Consider the following 16,348-nt stretch of genomic DNA (forward strand, 5'->3'; position numbering starts at 1 on the left):
TGATTCCCCTACCCAACAACTGTTAAATAGTCGCTTTGTAAATTAGCTCTCTCAATCATCCCATTTTAAGTGTCCTAGTTAGAATCCAAACTGATACAAGTCATGATACCTGTTTTCAAAAAGCTGACATTGAGCATTTTGGGTATACACCACATGAACAGGAAAGTTGAAGCTAGTATAAGAATAGATCCTCTGTAGGAGTAAGGTTGATGGTTACAAACTAAGATATTTTAAGTTGCATGTTCATGGCCACCTGCACCTTATTCTATTCTCCATTCCTTATTTTCCTCTTTTAGACAGATTAGCTGTAGAGATATCTGTAAAGCATGCTGCATGGTGATCAAAATGCTCTCCGAAGTTTTGCAATCTCGCTGTCATAAGTAATTATATCAAAGTAATTCTCACAGCAGTTTTCAGAGCAATTTACAGACCTTGTGACACACATGGACATCGAATCATAGAGCATTTTATAGATAGCTCTTCATCTGGAACAGATTTATGAGGTCATTAGATAGGACCTCTATAGAAACTGAGAAATAGAAAATAGAAGCTGAGACAGACTTGAGTCAAAACATTTGTATAGACTCCTTATCTTCCACTCAAGATAACATAAAGCATAATATAATAACACAGTTCTTTCCCTGCTTTCTCAGTCCTCTAATGTTGAGGCCCTTCTCATTAACTGTTGAACTATTTCACAAGTCTGAGCAGAACAGACATTTGAGGACTTGCAGAAAAGGTATGTCTATAGTCAAGCATCCCAAGTCATGACCTGGTCACTCTTTCACTCCCTTGAGGCAGCTGCCTTCTTCTTTTGTACCCAACATGATTGATGGTGATAACATATAAAAGTTTCATAAAAACAAAAAATAAATATATATTTTTCTAAATTTGAGGCAAGGAGAGAGGCTTTAATTTTCTGCTCTGACAGCTTAGTTCTGACTCACACAGGAAAGGAAAGGGTTGGAGAAGGAGGTGGAGAATAAGGAGAAATTCTAGAAAGTTGCCTACACAAATAAAGAACAAGCCAGCAGATATAAAGGTACAGAACATCTTTTAAAGCTAATGCTGCATCTGCTAGTTCTGTCTATAGTTGCTTCCTTAACTACATTCAGATCTGTGCTTTCTATAAAATGCAGATAAATTCTGCAATACTTGGAAAGACTGATCTTATGAGAGTAATTGTGAGACTGGCCTGGTTGTCTATAATTTGTCGGCACTTAGTATTGACACTGATTTCCATATTCCCAGGGTTTACAGGGTAACCAGGATCTTGTGGGAGAACCCAGCACTACTGACCACTGTGGCCTTTACTCAGGTCTCAGTCTGCTCCCTTTCACGCCTTCTTTTCTCTTAAAGATCCCAGGGATTTAGCCTGGTTCTTCTCTTCTTTGGAAGATTCCTTCTCTATAATGAAATGAATGGTACAGACAAAAAGTGTAATTGCCCTCTCTCTACTTTAATAGCTCCTCTGAGTTTTTTTGTTTGTTTTTTCATTTGTCTGGTTTTTGTTTTGTTTTGAACCATGAATAATTTTTAAAATGATAATATGTTATAGAACTCCAACAGAAATTTGTGGATTATAATGTTACAAGGGGTATAGAAGGCACTGCAAACAAATTGTTTAAAGACATAAGCACAATTTCATTGTTTTAAAATATCATGTAAGTGTATCACAGAATAACCACAAACTCAATAATAAGCAATATTAAAATAAAACAACAAAAGCATTTTCAAATCAGTAAAAGCCAAAGTCCTCGCAAGGATTTATGTGGCCATACACGATGGACTTCCCCATCCTTACCTCTACCCCTGCCACCCTCTGAATCTCCACCTGGAATGCTCCCCTGCCCCCATATTGACAGGGCAAGCTCCCCCATTTCCTTCAGGACTCAATTGTCCCCTTCTTTGTGACAAAGTGAAAAATGGCCTGCTGGCAGTTAAACTATTAAGAGGGAATGGAATAGAGAGCCCAGAAATAAACCCACACACCTATGGCCAATTAATCTATGACAAAGGAAGCAAAAATATACAATGGAGAAAAGACATTTCAACAAGTGGTGCTGGGAAAACTGGACAGCTATATGCAAAACAATGAGATTAGAACATTTCCTCACACCATATACAAAAATAAACTCAAAATGGATTGAAGACCTAAATGTAAGACCTGAAACCATAAAACTCCTGGAAGAGAACATAGGCAGAACATTCTTTGACATAAATCATAGTAATATATACATATATTTTTAGATCTGTCTCCAAAGGCAAAGGAAACAAAAGCAAAAAAAAGGGGGGGGGGAACCTAGTTAAACGTAAAAGCTTTTGCATAGCAAAGGACATCACTGACAAAATAAAAAGACAACCTATGGAATGGGGAAAAATATTTACAAATGATATGACTGACAAGGTATTGTTGCCTTTCTCCTGAAAACCTTCCAATGGCTTCTTATCTTGGTCAGAGGAAATAGCAGAGTCGTTACAACTGTCCCCCAAGGCACCTCTAGGACTTCATGTTCTACCACTCTCCACCACGCGCATTCTGTTCCAGCCATGCTGACCGAATTTCGCTTACTAGAACCTACTAAGAATATTCCTGCCTCAGGACCTTTGCATTTGCTATTCTCTCATCTCAGAATACTCCTTCCCCAGTATCCACATGGCTCTGAGTCACCTCCTTTTTGTTTGTGCTCTGGTGTCACTTCATCAGAGAGTTCTTTCCTGATTACCTTGTACATAACATAGCACCCACCTTCATTATCCCTTTAGTTTTTTATTGCTCTTCATAGCACTTTCCATTACCTCATTTTTTATTTATTCATGGTGTTTCTTCCCATTAGAATGTAAGCAGGAGAAGAGGGCTCCTGTTTGGCTGCTATACCCCTAGTGTCTTAATAATGCTAGGCATTTTAGAAATAAAAATAAAATGTACAGCAAGATTGCTTTGCATCAGGCACACCGCTAAGCGCTTTATACGTAGCATATAATTTATTTTCATCTGTAGAGCCCATGTTTTCCGTGCTAGGCGCAGAGAGTGCCGGCCCTGCAAGAGCCCCTGGGGCAGAGCCGGGGGCAGCCGCTAGGAGACCGGGCGGGTGCGGCCTGCAGGTGGAGCTGGTAATCGACTCCGCCGGGGAAGAGGCCGCCTGGCGCCGCACCTCTTGGTCCATGGCGCATGCTCCGCTTGAGCGGCGGACCCTCTCGGAAGCGGCGGCGCCAGGCCTGGGCGGTGTCTCCGCGGCACTTCCCGGCGGCCGGCTGCTCTGATTGGGGGCGCTGATAGCCGGAGCCGGGGGCGGGCCCTGGCGTCCAGCCGTCTCCGCCCCCTCCAGGTCCCAGCCGGCGACCCAGCTCTGCGAGCTGGACCTGCGGCTGTAGACAGCGGCCCGGGAGGACTGCTCCAGGTGAGTGCCGGCCCCGGTGCGCTGCCAGGTGCGGGTGCCGCAGCTTCGGCCTCCCCCCACGGGCTCTGAGGCCAGGGCCCCGCACCGCTTCCGAGGCTCATTCCCGCCGGCCCTGAGCCTCTGCACGCCGGCAGGACCCCTTGCGCTGGTTTCCGGAGCGTCTTACCTGGAGCACCTGCGGGTGCCTCTTCTGCAGGCGGTCGCCCGAGGCATCTCGCGGTGACCCAGGAATTGAGGGCTGTCTTGAATTTGCCTGCCCTTTCCCGGGTGCCCTCGGGTTTCCTGGTCAGGCGCGGTCGCCGCTGGGCTGTAGTGACACCCAGGATTTCTGATTCCCAGCTTCCCTCACCTCCTTCCTCCTTGTCCTTTACTCCCATTAACTCCCCCAGGCAGCCTGCAGACCACTCTAACTTGTTAGTCAAGGTGTGGTCGAGAACGGTTTGACATCGGTTCTGGTGAATATCTTGGCGATACTATTTAAGCAGTTGGCATTTTGCTTCCAGTACTTAACTTGGGTGAGGCTCAGTTTCCTGGAAAAAGGACTTAACGGTACTGCAGAGAGTTGACGGAGGCCTAATTAACATAGAAGGTCGGAAGCGCTGCCTGCGGAAGTCTGGAGCATAGCAGGAGCTTAAATGGGAGCGGAAATTATTAGTGTTGGTGTTATTATTAGAAAGCTGAATGACAAGCTGCTTTGGAGCTTTTCTTCACCCACTGAACTCTGGACCGCCCCAATCCCATTTTTCAAAATCTGTCTTGTGCATCTACACTTTGCTAGGTCCTGGGGGTTCGGAGTTGGCTCAGATGCTGGCTCTGCCCTCGGGCTGGGGTAAAATGAAGACAGACAAGTACTTAATTGGATTGTTACAGTATAAAAAGGATTGAGATAAAAGTTGCTAAGAGAGCCCAGCAAAGCACATTGAATGCATCCTGGAGGAGGCTTTTTCTCCTTTGAACTTCTCAATCCTCATCCTTATGACAATTACTGGACTAGTAGGTTGAAAAACTTACTAGTGTTTTGTTGGAAGGAAAAATCAACTGGGTGACGTTTCCAGTTGAGTGGCTTCAGCTGTTATCTTCTGGAGCTTCCATTGTGGACAGCTGGTCCAGGTCCCGGAAGATAGGCCTCAGTGGAAAGGCAGGAACTGCCAGAGGCTTCACTGTTTCAAATTGTGGTTACAGACTTTCACTTTTCCTTTCAATATACTCCTTATTCCCGAATAATAATGGGCTTTTGAAAGGTTATATTTATGATAAAAGGCAGCCCGGAACTGTACAGCCCTTCCCAACCACTGTAAAGAAATACAAACTTGTGAGTAAGCACAGTGGGCTTGCTTTGCCAGTACAGACTCAAGATAACATCCCCTCCTGTCTAGAAGTTCCAGGTTCACCACTGCTGGGAGAAATCACTGTAGCACCATCAGGAGATGCATCGACAGAAGGGAGTCAGTTCACTTTTGCAATCTTCTGAGAACCAATTTCTTAAGACTTGTGGAATACTCAGTTTAAGCCCAAGTCTTAAAAACAGCTGTATTGTATTACTGACGTACAATAGCAGGGCATATTTAGAATGTACAATTTTATATGTATACACATGTGAAACTGTGATACGTTCAATATCATTAACCTGTTCATCACCCCCAGAAGATTTCCCTTTGCAATGCTTAGCTCCTGGCCCTCGTCTCCCCAGGCAGCCATTGATCTCCTTTCCGTCAATAGAGATAAGGTTGCATTTTCTAGAGTTTTATAGAAATGAAATCATACATATTTATTTATATGGTCTGGCTTCTTTCACTCACCATAATTGTTTTGAGATTCATCCATGTTATTTTATGTGCATTCCTTTTTATTGCTGAGTAGTATGTATATATCACAATATGTTGACCCATTCACCCATTAGGGGCATTTGGGTTTTTCCAGTGTTTGGCTGTTGCACATAGAGCTGTTACAAACATTTTTATACAAGTCTTTGCATGGGTATACACTCATGCATCTTTTTGAATGATTATATTTATTTTTAAAAATGTGGGAGGTCTGGGCTGTTGTCCCAGCTTTTCCTCTAACCATCTGGGTGTCCTTGGAAGAGTCACTTCCTTTTGCCTTTAACCTCCATCCCCAAGGTCTTTGCTACACTGTGATTTTGTGCCATCACTGCCAGAAACTAGATGGTCTTTGTTGATGGCTGGAGGGTCTCAGAAGCAAAGAGGGGTGGTCTTCTTGCCCTCTATTTCTCTTGCAAGCTCTCTTTTCTTTCATTACACTTTTTCCCTTGGGTGTAATTTTATGCAGGAAGGGAAGTGAATAGCTAGTGGGAGCAAGAGCTCATATTGGCTGAACTTAAAAGTGTTTAAATTACAATTAGAGAGGAAAAGGTGGGAGATTAACAGGCTCCGGAATTTTGGGGATCTTCCTTTTTCTCAACCTATTCTCTTCTGAGTCCTCCTTTCTGCTATTTCTCTGGGAACATTATGTTTAACCACCTGGTGAGGAGGTGAGTGGGTGGTCTGGGCTCCAAATGTCACATATCAACTGGGGGTGGCGGGTGGGAGGTTTCCCAGTACAAAAGAATTCCTCAATTTTTGCTTCGAGGTATGGCTTGAGTCATTTGTTCTATATTTGCCCTTTACCTAACTTTTACCTGACCTAAACCTGGTTCAGAACTTTTCATGGGAGCATTATTTACCAACATAATTTTGTGTAGTAAAACTTTGTGTAGACAAGTAACAACAGACTGTTTTATACAGAATGAAAATGTGGCTCTGGTGTTTGGTGGTCTGTTTGGTCCTTGGGACCCTGCATTCCGAGGTATCCAGAGGGAAGCTGACACCTGTGGATCCTGAAACAAATATGAATGTGGTAAGTTTCTCAAAGTCATCTGTTTTTAAAAACGCATCTGTGATCAATGTTAATTATTTTCTGAAATCCAGTTATGTAGCCCCACGAAGCCACAAACTCTATTCTCTTTATATTTCATTATGTTTTTCCTGTTCTCCAAATCTTAGATTCAGCTAGCTGGACTTTACCTACAAGGTAACGTGTATTTTACAAACCTCATTTACTGTTAAAACATACACTTCTTAGTAAGATAAGTGATATTTTTATACATTCATTTCATTTTTAAGTCTTACTGAATTTGTTTAAACAACAGTAAAATAAAGTGTCAGAACTTTGGAAGAATGTTAATACTCAATGTGCTGAACAAGGACAGATTACCAATGTCCATAGTTCGATACAAAAATCAAAGTATCTGAAAAAAAATTTGTTAGAACAAATAAGCAAAAATAATCCCTCGAGTAATGGAAACATTTCAAAGTTATTAATCTTAAGTAAACAATTAAATCTGGAGATACCTTATTTAGGCATAAAATATGAGGAAAGTACATGTTGCTACAGAAAACAGCAGCTTTAAAACAGATGATGCAGTGACGCAACTGAAGAATCAGGCAACCTTGGAGATGGAGATAAATTTATAGTCAGCCAAAGAGTATGACCTGATATCAGGGTCTTAAGGTTACATTTTATTTCTTGTCCCAGATCTTTTCTTTTTAAGTTTTTTTTAAATTAAAAGCATTTTTATTTTTTAATTTTTTTCCTGTAAGAATGATAAACTTAAATCCTTTCAAGTGTTTGTGGTAGAGAGAATAATGAGGACTTATTTACATTAAGTCTTCTGAATAATTGAGTTATCCATATGCCACTGAGCTCCCAATTAACAATTGCCCCATGGATTAATTGGTACAAACTGCTATGTATAAAATAAATAAACGAGGATATGTTGTACAACACAGGGAATGTAGCCAATATTTTATAATAACTATAAATGGAATTTAACCTTTAAAAATTGTGAATCACTGTGTTGCACACCTGAAACTTATATAATATTGTACATCAACTATACCTCAGTTTTAAAAAAAAGAAAACAAAAAACAATTGCCCCATGGATCTTTCCTTATGGAGTAGTGAATTTGATCATAATTCCTTACTTTTCCTCTTTTCCCTCCAGTTTTATTGAAATATAATTGACATATAACATTGTTTTAGTTTAAGGTGTACAACATAATGATTTTCACTATGTATATATTGTAAAATGATTACCACAATCATTTTATTTATTTATTTATTTATTTAACATCTTTATTGGAGTATAACTGCTTTACAATGGTGTGTTCGTTTCTGCTTTCTAACAAAGTGAATCAGCTATACATATACGTATATCCCCATATCTCCTCCCTCTTGCGTCTCCCTCCCACCCTCCCTATCCCACCCCTATTTACAATAGCCAGAACATGGAAGCAACCTAAGCGTCCATTGACAGATGAATGGATAAAGAAGATGTGGCACATATATACAATGGAATATTACGCAGCCATAAAAAGAAACGAAATTGAGTTATTTGTAGTGAGGTGGATGGACCTAGAGTCTGTCATACAGAGTGAAGTAAGTCAGAAAGAGAAAAACAAATAGCGTATGTACCACAATCATTTTATCTTTTCTTGTTCAACTCTACCTTGACATTCTAGTGTAGTTTTATTGGTCCATTAGTTAAAAACAGATTAATACTTTTTATGCTTCATTTCCCAGGATGGAGTCTCTTAAAACAAGGAAAATGGTAGATTACAGTATTACTTGGCATATTTAGAAAAGAAAGAAAGAAGTGTTTATTTGTACCTGGGAACCAGGATGGAAACAAAGAAGCCCAAAGCTATGGTAAAATAAGACACACTTGGTGTAGAACATGTTAAAATGGTTTAGCTGAACATCTATGAGTAGAACACAGAGGTAAAACAAGTGGAGGATTTACTTTTGCAATGGGATGTTGGCTACTAGATTGAGCAGACTGAAATTTCAGTAACAATTCATTTCTTAAGTAAAACCTGGAGAATGTCATTGACACTTTGTCTCCTCCTTTGCTCCTCAGAGTGAAATTATCTCTCACTGGGGATTCCCTAGTGAGGAACACCTAGTTGTGACAGAAGATGGATATATTCTTTGCCTTAACCGAATCCCCCACGGGAGGAAGAACAATTCTGACAGAGGTATGGTGTTTTCTGTGGTGAGAAAGGAAAACTCTGAAAATTTTACAGCATTGCTGGAATTTGGCTCTTTTTTTATGTCAGTAACCAAGTTCAGATTTAACTTGAAAACATTGAAATGGGATTATTTTTTAGACCAAAGTACTCAACATGTTACATTTATGCAAGGTATATAAAAAACACTTCTTCTTTTAAAGAAATAAGGACAAGAGTCATCTAATTTCATATTTCGCTTAAAGGTTCAAAGGTCAGGTTTGTTTGAGGATATGCTAAAATCTCTGCTTTCTTTGTTATAAGGAAGCATTTCATTTAATAAAATGGTTTGAGCATTAAGTAGATAGCTCTTGCTGTTTGAAAATTACTTAATTTTTTGAATAGGTAATGTATTCACATAGTTCAAAAATCAAAGAGAATAAAAAGATACACAGTGAAATACCTCCCTCCCATCTCATTCTCCACCTCCCCAGTTTTTTATGTATTTTTCCAAAATCTCTTTATTTTAAATTTCTTTATCTCTAAAAAAATCTCTTTAGAAACAAACATAAATTATTATTTTTCCCTGCTTCCCTTTTAATATAAAATGTGGCTTATAATGCACATTCTTTTGTTCCTTGAATTTTTTACTTAATATTTTGGAGATTTTTCCATACAATACAGAGAGCACTTCATCATTTATCTCTGCTGATACATAGTATTCCACTGTATAACTGTACCATGACTTATTTAACAAGTGTCCTATTGATGGGCATTTAGACTATTTCTAGTCTTCGATTAACAAATATTGCTGCTGTAAGTAACCTTGTGTGTGCAAGTTTATTTATAAGATACATTTTCAGAAATAGAATTTTTGGGTCAGAGGATATATGGATTTGTGATTTTGATAGATATTGTTAAATTGCTTTTCGTGTGGTCTTGTTCTGGTAATTACTCTCATAAGCAATATATGAAAGTTCTTATAGTTTTGGCTTAAAATATATGCATATTTTTTTCTTTTTCTCATAACTCAAGCAAAACTGTGGTTTCCAATGCAGATTGAGGAATTTCTAGATAGATTACTTGAAATTGTTAGACATCAAATAAGGATCTGATCCTTAGTCAATCATCTCTCCAGATGTAGCTTATTTTTTTTCTTTTAACATTTTCTGATTTTAGAAACTTTCCTTAGGAAATTAAGGTGAGATTAAGGTAATTGGATAACTATCTCTTCTTCAATTAAAATTTTATGTGAGTAGAAAATTTTTATTCAAAGCGAACTTAAAAGCCCTCTGTGTTAATGTGAGCTTTGTATCATTATCTGTTTTCCTCTTAATATAATCTGATTTATCCATGTTGTTCTGCCATAAATTCTAGCTATAATGAGCCTTTCAGTAATGTTACCTGGTCAAGACAGCCAATGCTGTCTTTGAAATTTAATTTCTAACTCTTGAGAGTTTTATTATTTACAGATCCTCTTAAAAGCATGTTACAAAATGAGCAATGAGTTACAGCAAGGGCTTCTATTTTTTCTTCGGCTCAAGACACAGAAAACATATTTTATTTCAGAGTGAACGTATGATCTTGATTTCCTTCCCTTTTTTTAAAAAAAGTAAACCCTGTATACAGATTTCGGATCCCATATAAAGAAAAATAGGTATTGATATTATTTCTCTTAAAAGTGGTTAGTTGACTAATAATTAGTAGTGTGAGCCATTGTTAAAAAATGCAGGGAACCACAGTAAAAACATGCTTAGAGAATGTGCCTCCTCTTCTTTTTCTATATCCACCTCCAGGCTTCTCTTTCGTACAGCAATTAAAGCAAATAGTGCCAGATGCCCTATGGTATGTATCTCAACCACTGCAGGTGAAGGTGCTGTGCCCTGGGAAGTGAGCATCCTTTTTGATTTGCTCTCAGGTGGTAGGAAGAAGAATCAGGAGAATTCCGCCTGCCCCTAAATACTTCTGTGCTTTCTCCTCTGTAGGCCTTGGATTCTTCATCTGTAAAAACAGTCGATTGGCTGGGATGATCTCAAAGTTCCCCATTAGTCTTTATCACTCTCTGGTTCTACGGGTTATATTCTATATTCATTCATTCATTTATTGGCAGGGGTGTGTGGATTGGGGCAGTGGATACCCTTGGTTTTCAGAATGGGGAACAGACTGAACGCACTCTAAACTAAGTCTGGTGATAGCATTAAGTTCCCACCCTTTTCCTCTGTTCTGCTGAGGCCTCCCTGTAGAGGATCAGCGGTATGTATATAACACCTGCTGTGAGCTAAGCTCAGAGGCGAGTTTTGGAGGAAATCTGTGACAAGTGACTTAGTTATCTAAAGGAATTTGTGATTCTCCTGAAAACTGCATTGGTGCTTCTCTGATGGTTTGCATTTCCATGGTCCAAGGCAGAGCACGGAGCTGAGGCTCTGCACTGTCCTTCACCCCCATTCAGGAGCAGTGTTGTCAGTGGTGCTGATTTGGCTTATTTAAGCCAATAGACAAAAAGAATACACACAGTCCTTCACACCCAACATGGAACCCAGCTCATCCATGCCACTTCCTCTCCTGACTTCCCCCTCTATTAATAACACCCTCGTCCTCCTGGACCTAGACTAGAAACTGCATAGTCACTCTTGACTCCAATCCTGGAGGAGCTGTCAGGTCCTCTCTAGGCTCCCCTGTTATATGGCTTCAGTCCAGCCCTTTCTTCTCTTTGCCAGGCCACCATCGTACCTTATGCTCTTGTGACCATTTACTTGGCCATCTGAAATAAGCTCAGAACCTGAGAGAGAGAAAGAATTTCAAAACAGGAATAGGGAAGTTCAGTCTGCTTATCTTTTAAGAAATTAATGCTTTTAAGAAAATAATGCCATACATCTGTACTATTTATAAGTCATTACAGGATACGTTAAAACATTATTCATTTATCAAGGATGAAGTGAAGCTATTCCTCTTACCCTTCTTAATGTAGTTTTTCTCAGTTTTTGTGTTCTTCTGTGATGCTGTAACCTTACCCTTGGGTTCAGGGATGCTAACAAAGGCATTCTTGTCTGTGGATAGTTGCTAAGTTGGAGTTTCTGTGAGGGGGCTAGGACTGGGGATCTCCTATTCTGCCATCTTGCCGATGTCACCTCCGTTATTTATTTATAGGTACCACATTCCTTGTGAAACCTTAGTTTAAAGCTGTGTGGTGAGAGCATCTTTCAGTCCTGTCTCAGTGACCCCCTCTGATTGTATGTAGAGCCTCACTTGGGGACCATTGGAAGTTTTTTATGATCACAGGACTTGGCCACATGGCTCCTCTACCCATGCCAACTGCTCTCCTTTCTGCCAACCTCCCTGTTCTCATCCATCTTATGTAGTTTTGGAGGATTAAGCTTCGTAGAGCCCAGGTATAATTATATGATATTGCCACTCAGCAATCTTCATGAGCCTAATAAATGAAGATAACACCATTCCTTAATATTTTGTCCTAGCTGTTGTCTTTACTGTTCACCCTCATTTTCTACAGCAGTGGGCCTTTGAAGTTCACCATGGATATGTGCAAGAGCTTCATGATTCCTCAAACTAGTGGTTACAGTTATAGGCTATGATGTCTACGGTGACTTCCTCTGTAGAATGGGATACAGTACCTCTTTCACAAGGTTTATGAGGAGTGCTTGAGAACCACTGGTTGCCAGCTGTGTTTACCCATCATCTAAGAAACATTTATCATTTATCAACTGCACAGGTTTAAATTGGCACCATAGCCCAATTGCAAATGGTATAACTGAAGTTGTATCTGTGATAAGGATCAAAGAACTGCTCTCTCACATGCTGAAATCCAAATGAGTTATTTCCCTTTTGCTAAATTCTCCCTGGGCTTCAGCTGGTGACACAACCCTCTGGACTGGTGTTCACCCTGCCCACCATCTTTATTTCTATACATTCCTAAAGACATTTTTTTTTTTTTTGTCCTTCCAGCCCCACCCAGCTTAACTGCCAACTCTCCATGTTGCTTGAGCATGAAGGAGACACACTTCCTCCGAACTCCCAGATGCCTTGCTAACACCCCTCGTGAGGTGCTTTTCTTCCTCTGCTTCGGGGTTAACTCACATGTGTACTTCTCTCTCCCCACCATCCCTCCCTGCAGCCACTGTTTGAAGGCAGAGGCTGTGTCTTTGTCACCTCTGTGTTCCTCACAGCAACCAGCAGCACCACGTTGTCTGCGTGGGTGGCCTAATTAAGAGGTATATTGGGCAGTCTTCAGAATTGGGATTCTGAAGTGCATGAAGGCAATGGATCCTCTCTCTAGTAAAATAAAGTAGACACTTGTGCACACACAAATTTTATGTTAAGATGCAGAGGGTGTGTGGACTCAGTAAAGAATCCCCTGATTTATTTTTATTTAAAAACATTTTCTTTATTGAAGTAGAGTTGATTTACAACGTTGTGCCAGTCTCTGCTGTACAGCACAGTGACTCAGTTATACACATATAGACATTCTTTTTTCATATTCTTTTCCATTATGGTTTATCACAGGATACTGAATATAGTTCCCTGTGCTCCACAGTAGGACCTTGTTGTTTATCCATTCGAAATGTAATAGTTTGCATCTGCCAACCGCAAAGTCCCAGTTCATCCCTCTCCCTCCCCTCCTCGCCCTTGGCAACCACAAGTCTGTTCTCTATGTCTATGAGTCTGTTTCTGTTTTGTAGACAGGTTCATTTGTGCCATATTTTAGATTCCACATATAAGTGATATCATATGGTATTTGTCTTTCTGACTTACTTCACTTAGTATGTTAATCTCTAGTTGCATCCATGTTGCTGCAAATGGCATTATTTCATTCTTTTTTATTCCATTGTATATATGTACCACATCTTCTTTATCCATTCATCTGTCGATGGACATTTAGGTTGTTTCCACGTTTTGGCTATTGTGAACAGTGCTGCTATGAACATAGGGGTGCATGTATCTTTTTTTTTTTTTTTTTTTTTTTTTGCATGTATCTTTTTGAATTATAGTTTTGTCTGGGTATATTCCCAGGAGTGGGATTGCTGGATCATATGGTAATTCTATTTTTAGTTTTCTGAGGAACCTCCATACTGTTTTCCATAGTGGCTCTACCAATTTACATTCCCACCAAGAGTGTAGGAGGGTTCCCTTTTCTCCACACCCTCTCCAGTGTTTGTTATTTGTAGACTTTTTAATGATGGCCATTCTGACCGGTGTGAGGTGGTACCTCATTGCAGTTTTGATTTGTATTTCTCTAATAATTAGTGATGTTGAGCATCTTTTCATGTGCCTACTGGCCATCTGTATGTCTTCTTTGGAGAAATGTCTTAATAAGGTCTTCTGCCCATTTTTCAATTGGGTTGTTTGTTTTTTTGTTGTTGAGCTGTATGAGCTGTTTGTATATTTTGGAGATTAAGCCTTTGTCTATTGCATCATTTGCAAATATTCTCTCCCATTCCGTAGGTTGTCTTTTCATTTTTTTATGGTTTCCTCTGCTGTGCAAAAGCTTGTAAGTTTGATTAGGTCCCATTTGCTTATTTTTGTTTTTACTTCTGTTGCCTTGGGAGACTGACCTAAGAAAACAATGGTACAATTTATGTCAGAGAATGTTTTGCCTATGCTCTCTTCTAGGAGTTTTAAGGTGTCATGTCTTGTGTTTAAGTCTTTAAGCCATTTTGAGTTTATTTTTGTGTAAGGTGAGAGGGTGTGTTCTAACTTCATCGATTTACAGGCAGCTGTCCAACTTTCCCAACACCACTTGATGAAGAGACTGTCTTTTTCCCATTTTATAATCTTGCCTCCTTTGTCAAAGATTAATTGACCATAGGTGTGTGGGTTTATTTTTGGGCTCTCTATTCTGTTCCATTGATCCATATGCCTGTTTTTTGTACCAATACCACACTGTTTTAAAGAATCCCCTGATTTAGGCACTCCTTTGCCTGTCTGGTCAGACCTCTACTAATTAGGAAGCTTGAAATGTGTATTTAGAAAGCTCTTAGTGACCTGTGGAGTGTATGTGGGCTGTTTCTCATTGTTAAGCAAACTTCTCTATCAAAGTGTTGAGCTTACCCCTGCTTTGCACCAACTCCAATAAGGGAATTGAAATTCAGAAATCCATCCTTTATAGGGAAGTGGTTATATTTTAATCTGCTCATCCTTATTTCAGAAAGTCACGGGATGCTGACACTAGAAGGATCTCAGAGTCCTGCCTGGGCCGGCAGTTTGGAGAACTTGCATTTTTAACATAACTCCCTAGTGGATTCCAAGGGAAAATCCTTGGGTTTGGGAACCCAGGTTCTAGAGCAACACTCTCATTTTACTGGGCGTGACAGGTTCAAAGAGGGAAGGTGATTTGCTTTAGGTCAAAAAATAGTGGCCCAGCCAGTTTGACTCCGGGTTCAGTGTTCTTTGAAATGGAGTGCACAGCCTTATGTAATAAGTATTGAGCAACTTGATCCTATGATAGTCAGCGTATTTATTTTAGTTGGTTAAAACAAAGAAATAGAGAAAGGCCTGGCCTAAAATACATAAGGTAGCAACAGTAACAGCGAGGCCAACTTACTTCTGCCTAACTGGGAAATAAACTGTAAAATAAAGCCATCATCAAAAAAAGCGCCAACCGTGGAACATTTATATCTGAAAAGCAGTATGTGTCTGACGGCCTGGTGAGTGAAGTGCATTCTGGGTGTGAGTAATTGCCTTTGTGCAGAAACGGTCTTTGAACTTTGCCTTGGGGTTGCCCATTGAACTTTTTGAGTCATAATTGAAAATTCACAACCTGGCTTGTGAGTTAGGTTTTGGGGGGAAAGACCATCAGGCTATGGTTTAAAAAAAAAAAATTATTATATTTTGATTATATGCTTTAGGTTTCTGACCAATTTCTGGGTTTTCTGTTCTTCCCTTGTATGTGGTTCCTAAGGAAACCATTTCCTAAACGCAGTGCTCTAACAAGCTAAACAGAGGCCTTGATCAGCTGGGATGTAATTCCTCGCCTCCCAGTGGCACTGGACAGATGTAGGGCCATTAGTCAGTGCCCGGGCTTGTTGACTCTAGCTCCCTGAGCTCACGCCCAGGCTCGCTTGGACCTTGATGGCACGCTGGGTAGGGGGCTGTATTCAGACCCTCTGCGTAACTGAGCATCACAAGGCAGTGTCAGCTGCACAGCACAGTTTGTCTCGTATTGGCAGGTTGGAGCTGGGGCTCAGAGTCAGAGTGGAAAGGAAGCGAGTGCTCTGCTCGGCACCCCTCCCTCCTGCAGTGCTCCCTTTCTTCCTCCCGCTAACCTCGATGTGACTTCAGGGAGGAATTCCCCAGCTGCTCACACCCGCTCAGGGTGGCCCCTGGCTACATGGCCTCAAAGCTCTTTGTGTGTTTCCTTCATAGCAGTTAAGACAGGTAAGACAATAAATAATAGCGTATTATGTCAGTGATGATGCTTATAACCTCGTTCCTCCCCACTAGACCACGAGCTCTTGGAGAGCCCAAACCTTTTCTGATTACTTGATAATCTCTCCGGCCCAAGGCTTCAGTCTACCTGCTTCTACAGTCCTGGTCCTCCTGGGGACCGGGTTGACCAAAGCATCCGCACTTTATAATGTTCCTTGCCCAAGACCACATTGAATTAAGGATCCTCCTGAGCTCGGAGGCACCGTACCTCTGTTTGAAGGCAGGCTGTGGTAGCAGAGAAGGGCAGGGGAAGCAGAAAGGCAGTTTGGCATGGAGATAACAAGCACTTTGGTAATCGCGTAATCACATGGTTCCCAGTTCCACCATATACTAATTGTATTTACATCCTTGGGCAAATTATTTCTTTTTTCTATGCCTCAGAGTCCCCATCTGTAACGTAGGAAGAATAACATAAATGGCGTAGTGCCATCCTGGGTACGCAGTAAACTCTAATTAAGGCAGTGCCCTGGAAAGTGCACATGGTATATGTGGGGTGGGTAT

At 40.5% G+C, this 16,348-nt stretch overlaps 1 protein-coding gene across 3 annotated transcripts in view; it reads left to right on the forward strand.

The window, feature by feature from the left end:
• The window catches only part of LIPA (lipase A, lysosomal acid type), a 122,589-nt gene that overhangs the window by 86,341 nt on the left and 19,900 nt on the right, over positions 1-16,348 (forward strand). For 2 of the 3 annotated variants that reach the window (XM_061174212.1, XM_061174278.1), the window contains exons 2-3: positions 6,146-6,257; positions 8,320-8,437. In XM_061174212.1, coding sequence (XP_061030195.1) covers positions 6,147-6,257; positions 8,320-8,437 — 229 coding nt within the window. In that variant the 5' untranslated portion in view covers position 6,146. Of the gene's footprint in view, positions 1-3,295; positions 3,402-6,145; positions 6,258-8,319; positions 8,438-16,348 lie in introns of those variants that run through there. The other variant, XM_061174148.1, reaches the window with a different exon arrangement.

The sequence above is a fragment of the Eubalaena glacialis genome, chromosome 1 (genome assembly GCF_028564815.1).
Source record: "Eubalaena glacialis isolate mEubGla1 chromosome 1, mEubGla1.1.hap2.+ XY, whole genome shotgun sequence".
In the NCBI taxonomy this organism is placed as follows: domain Eukaryota; kingdom Metazoa; phylum Chordata; class Mammalia; order Artiodactyla; family Balaenidae; genus Eubalaena; species Eubalaena glacialis.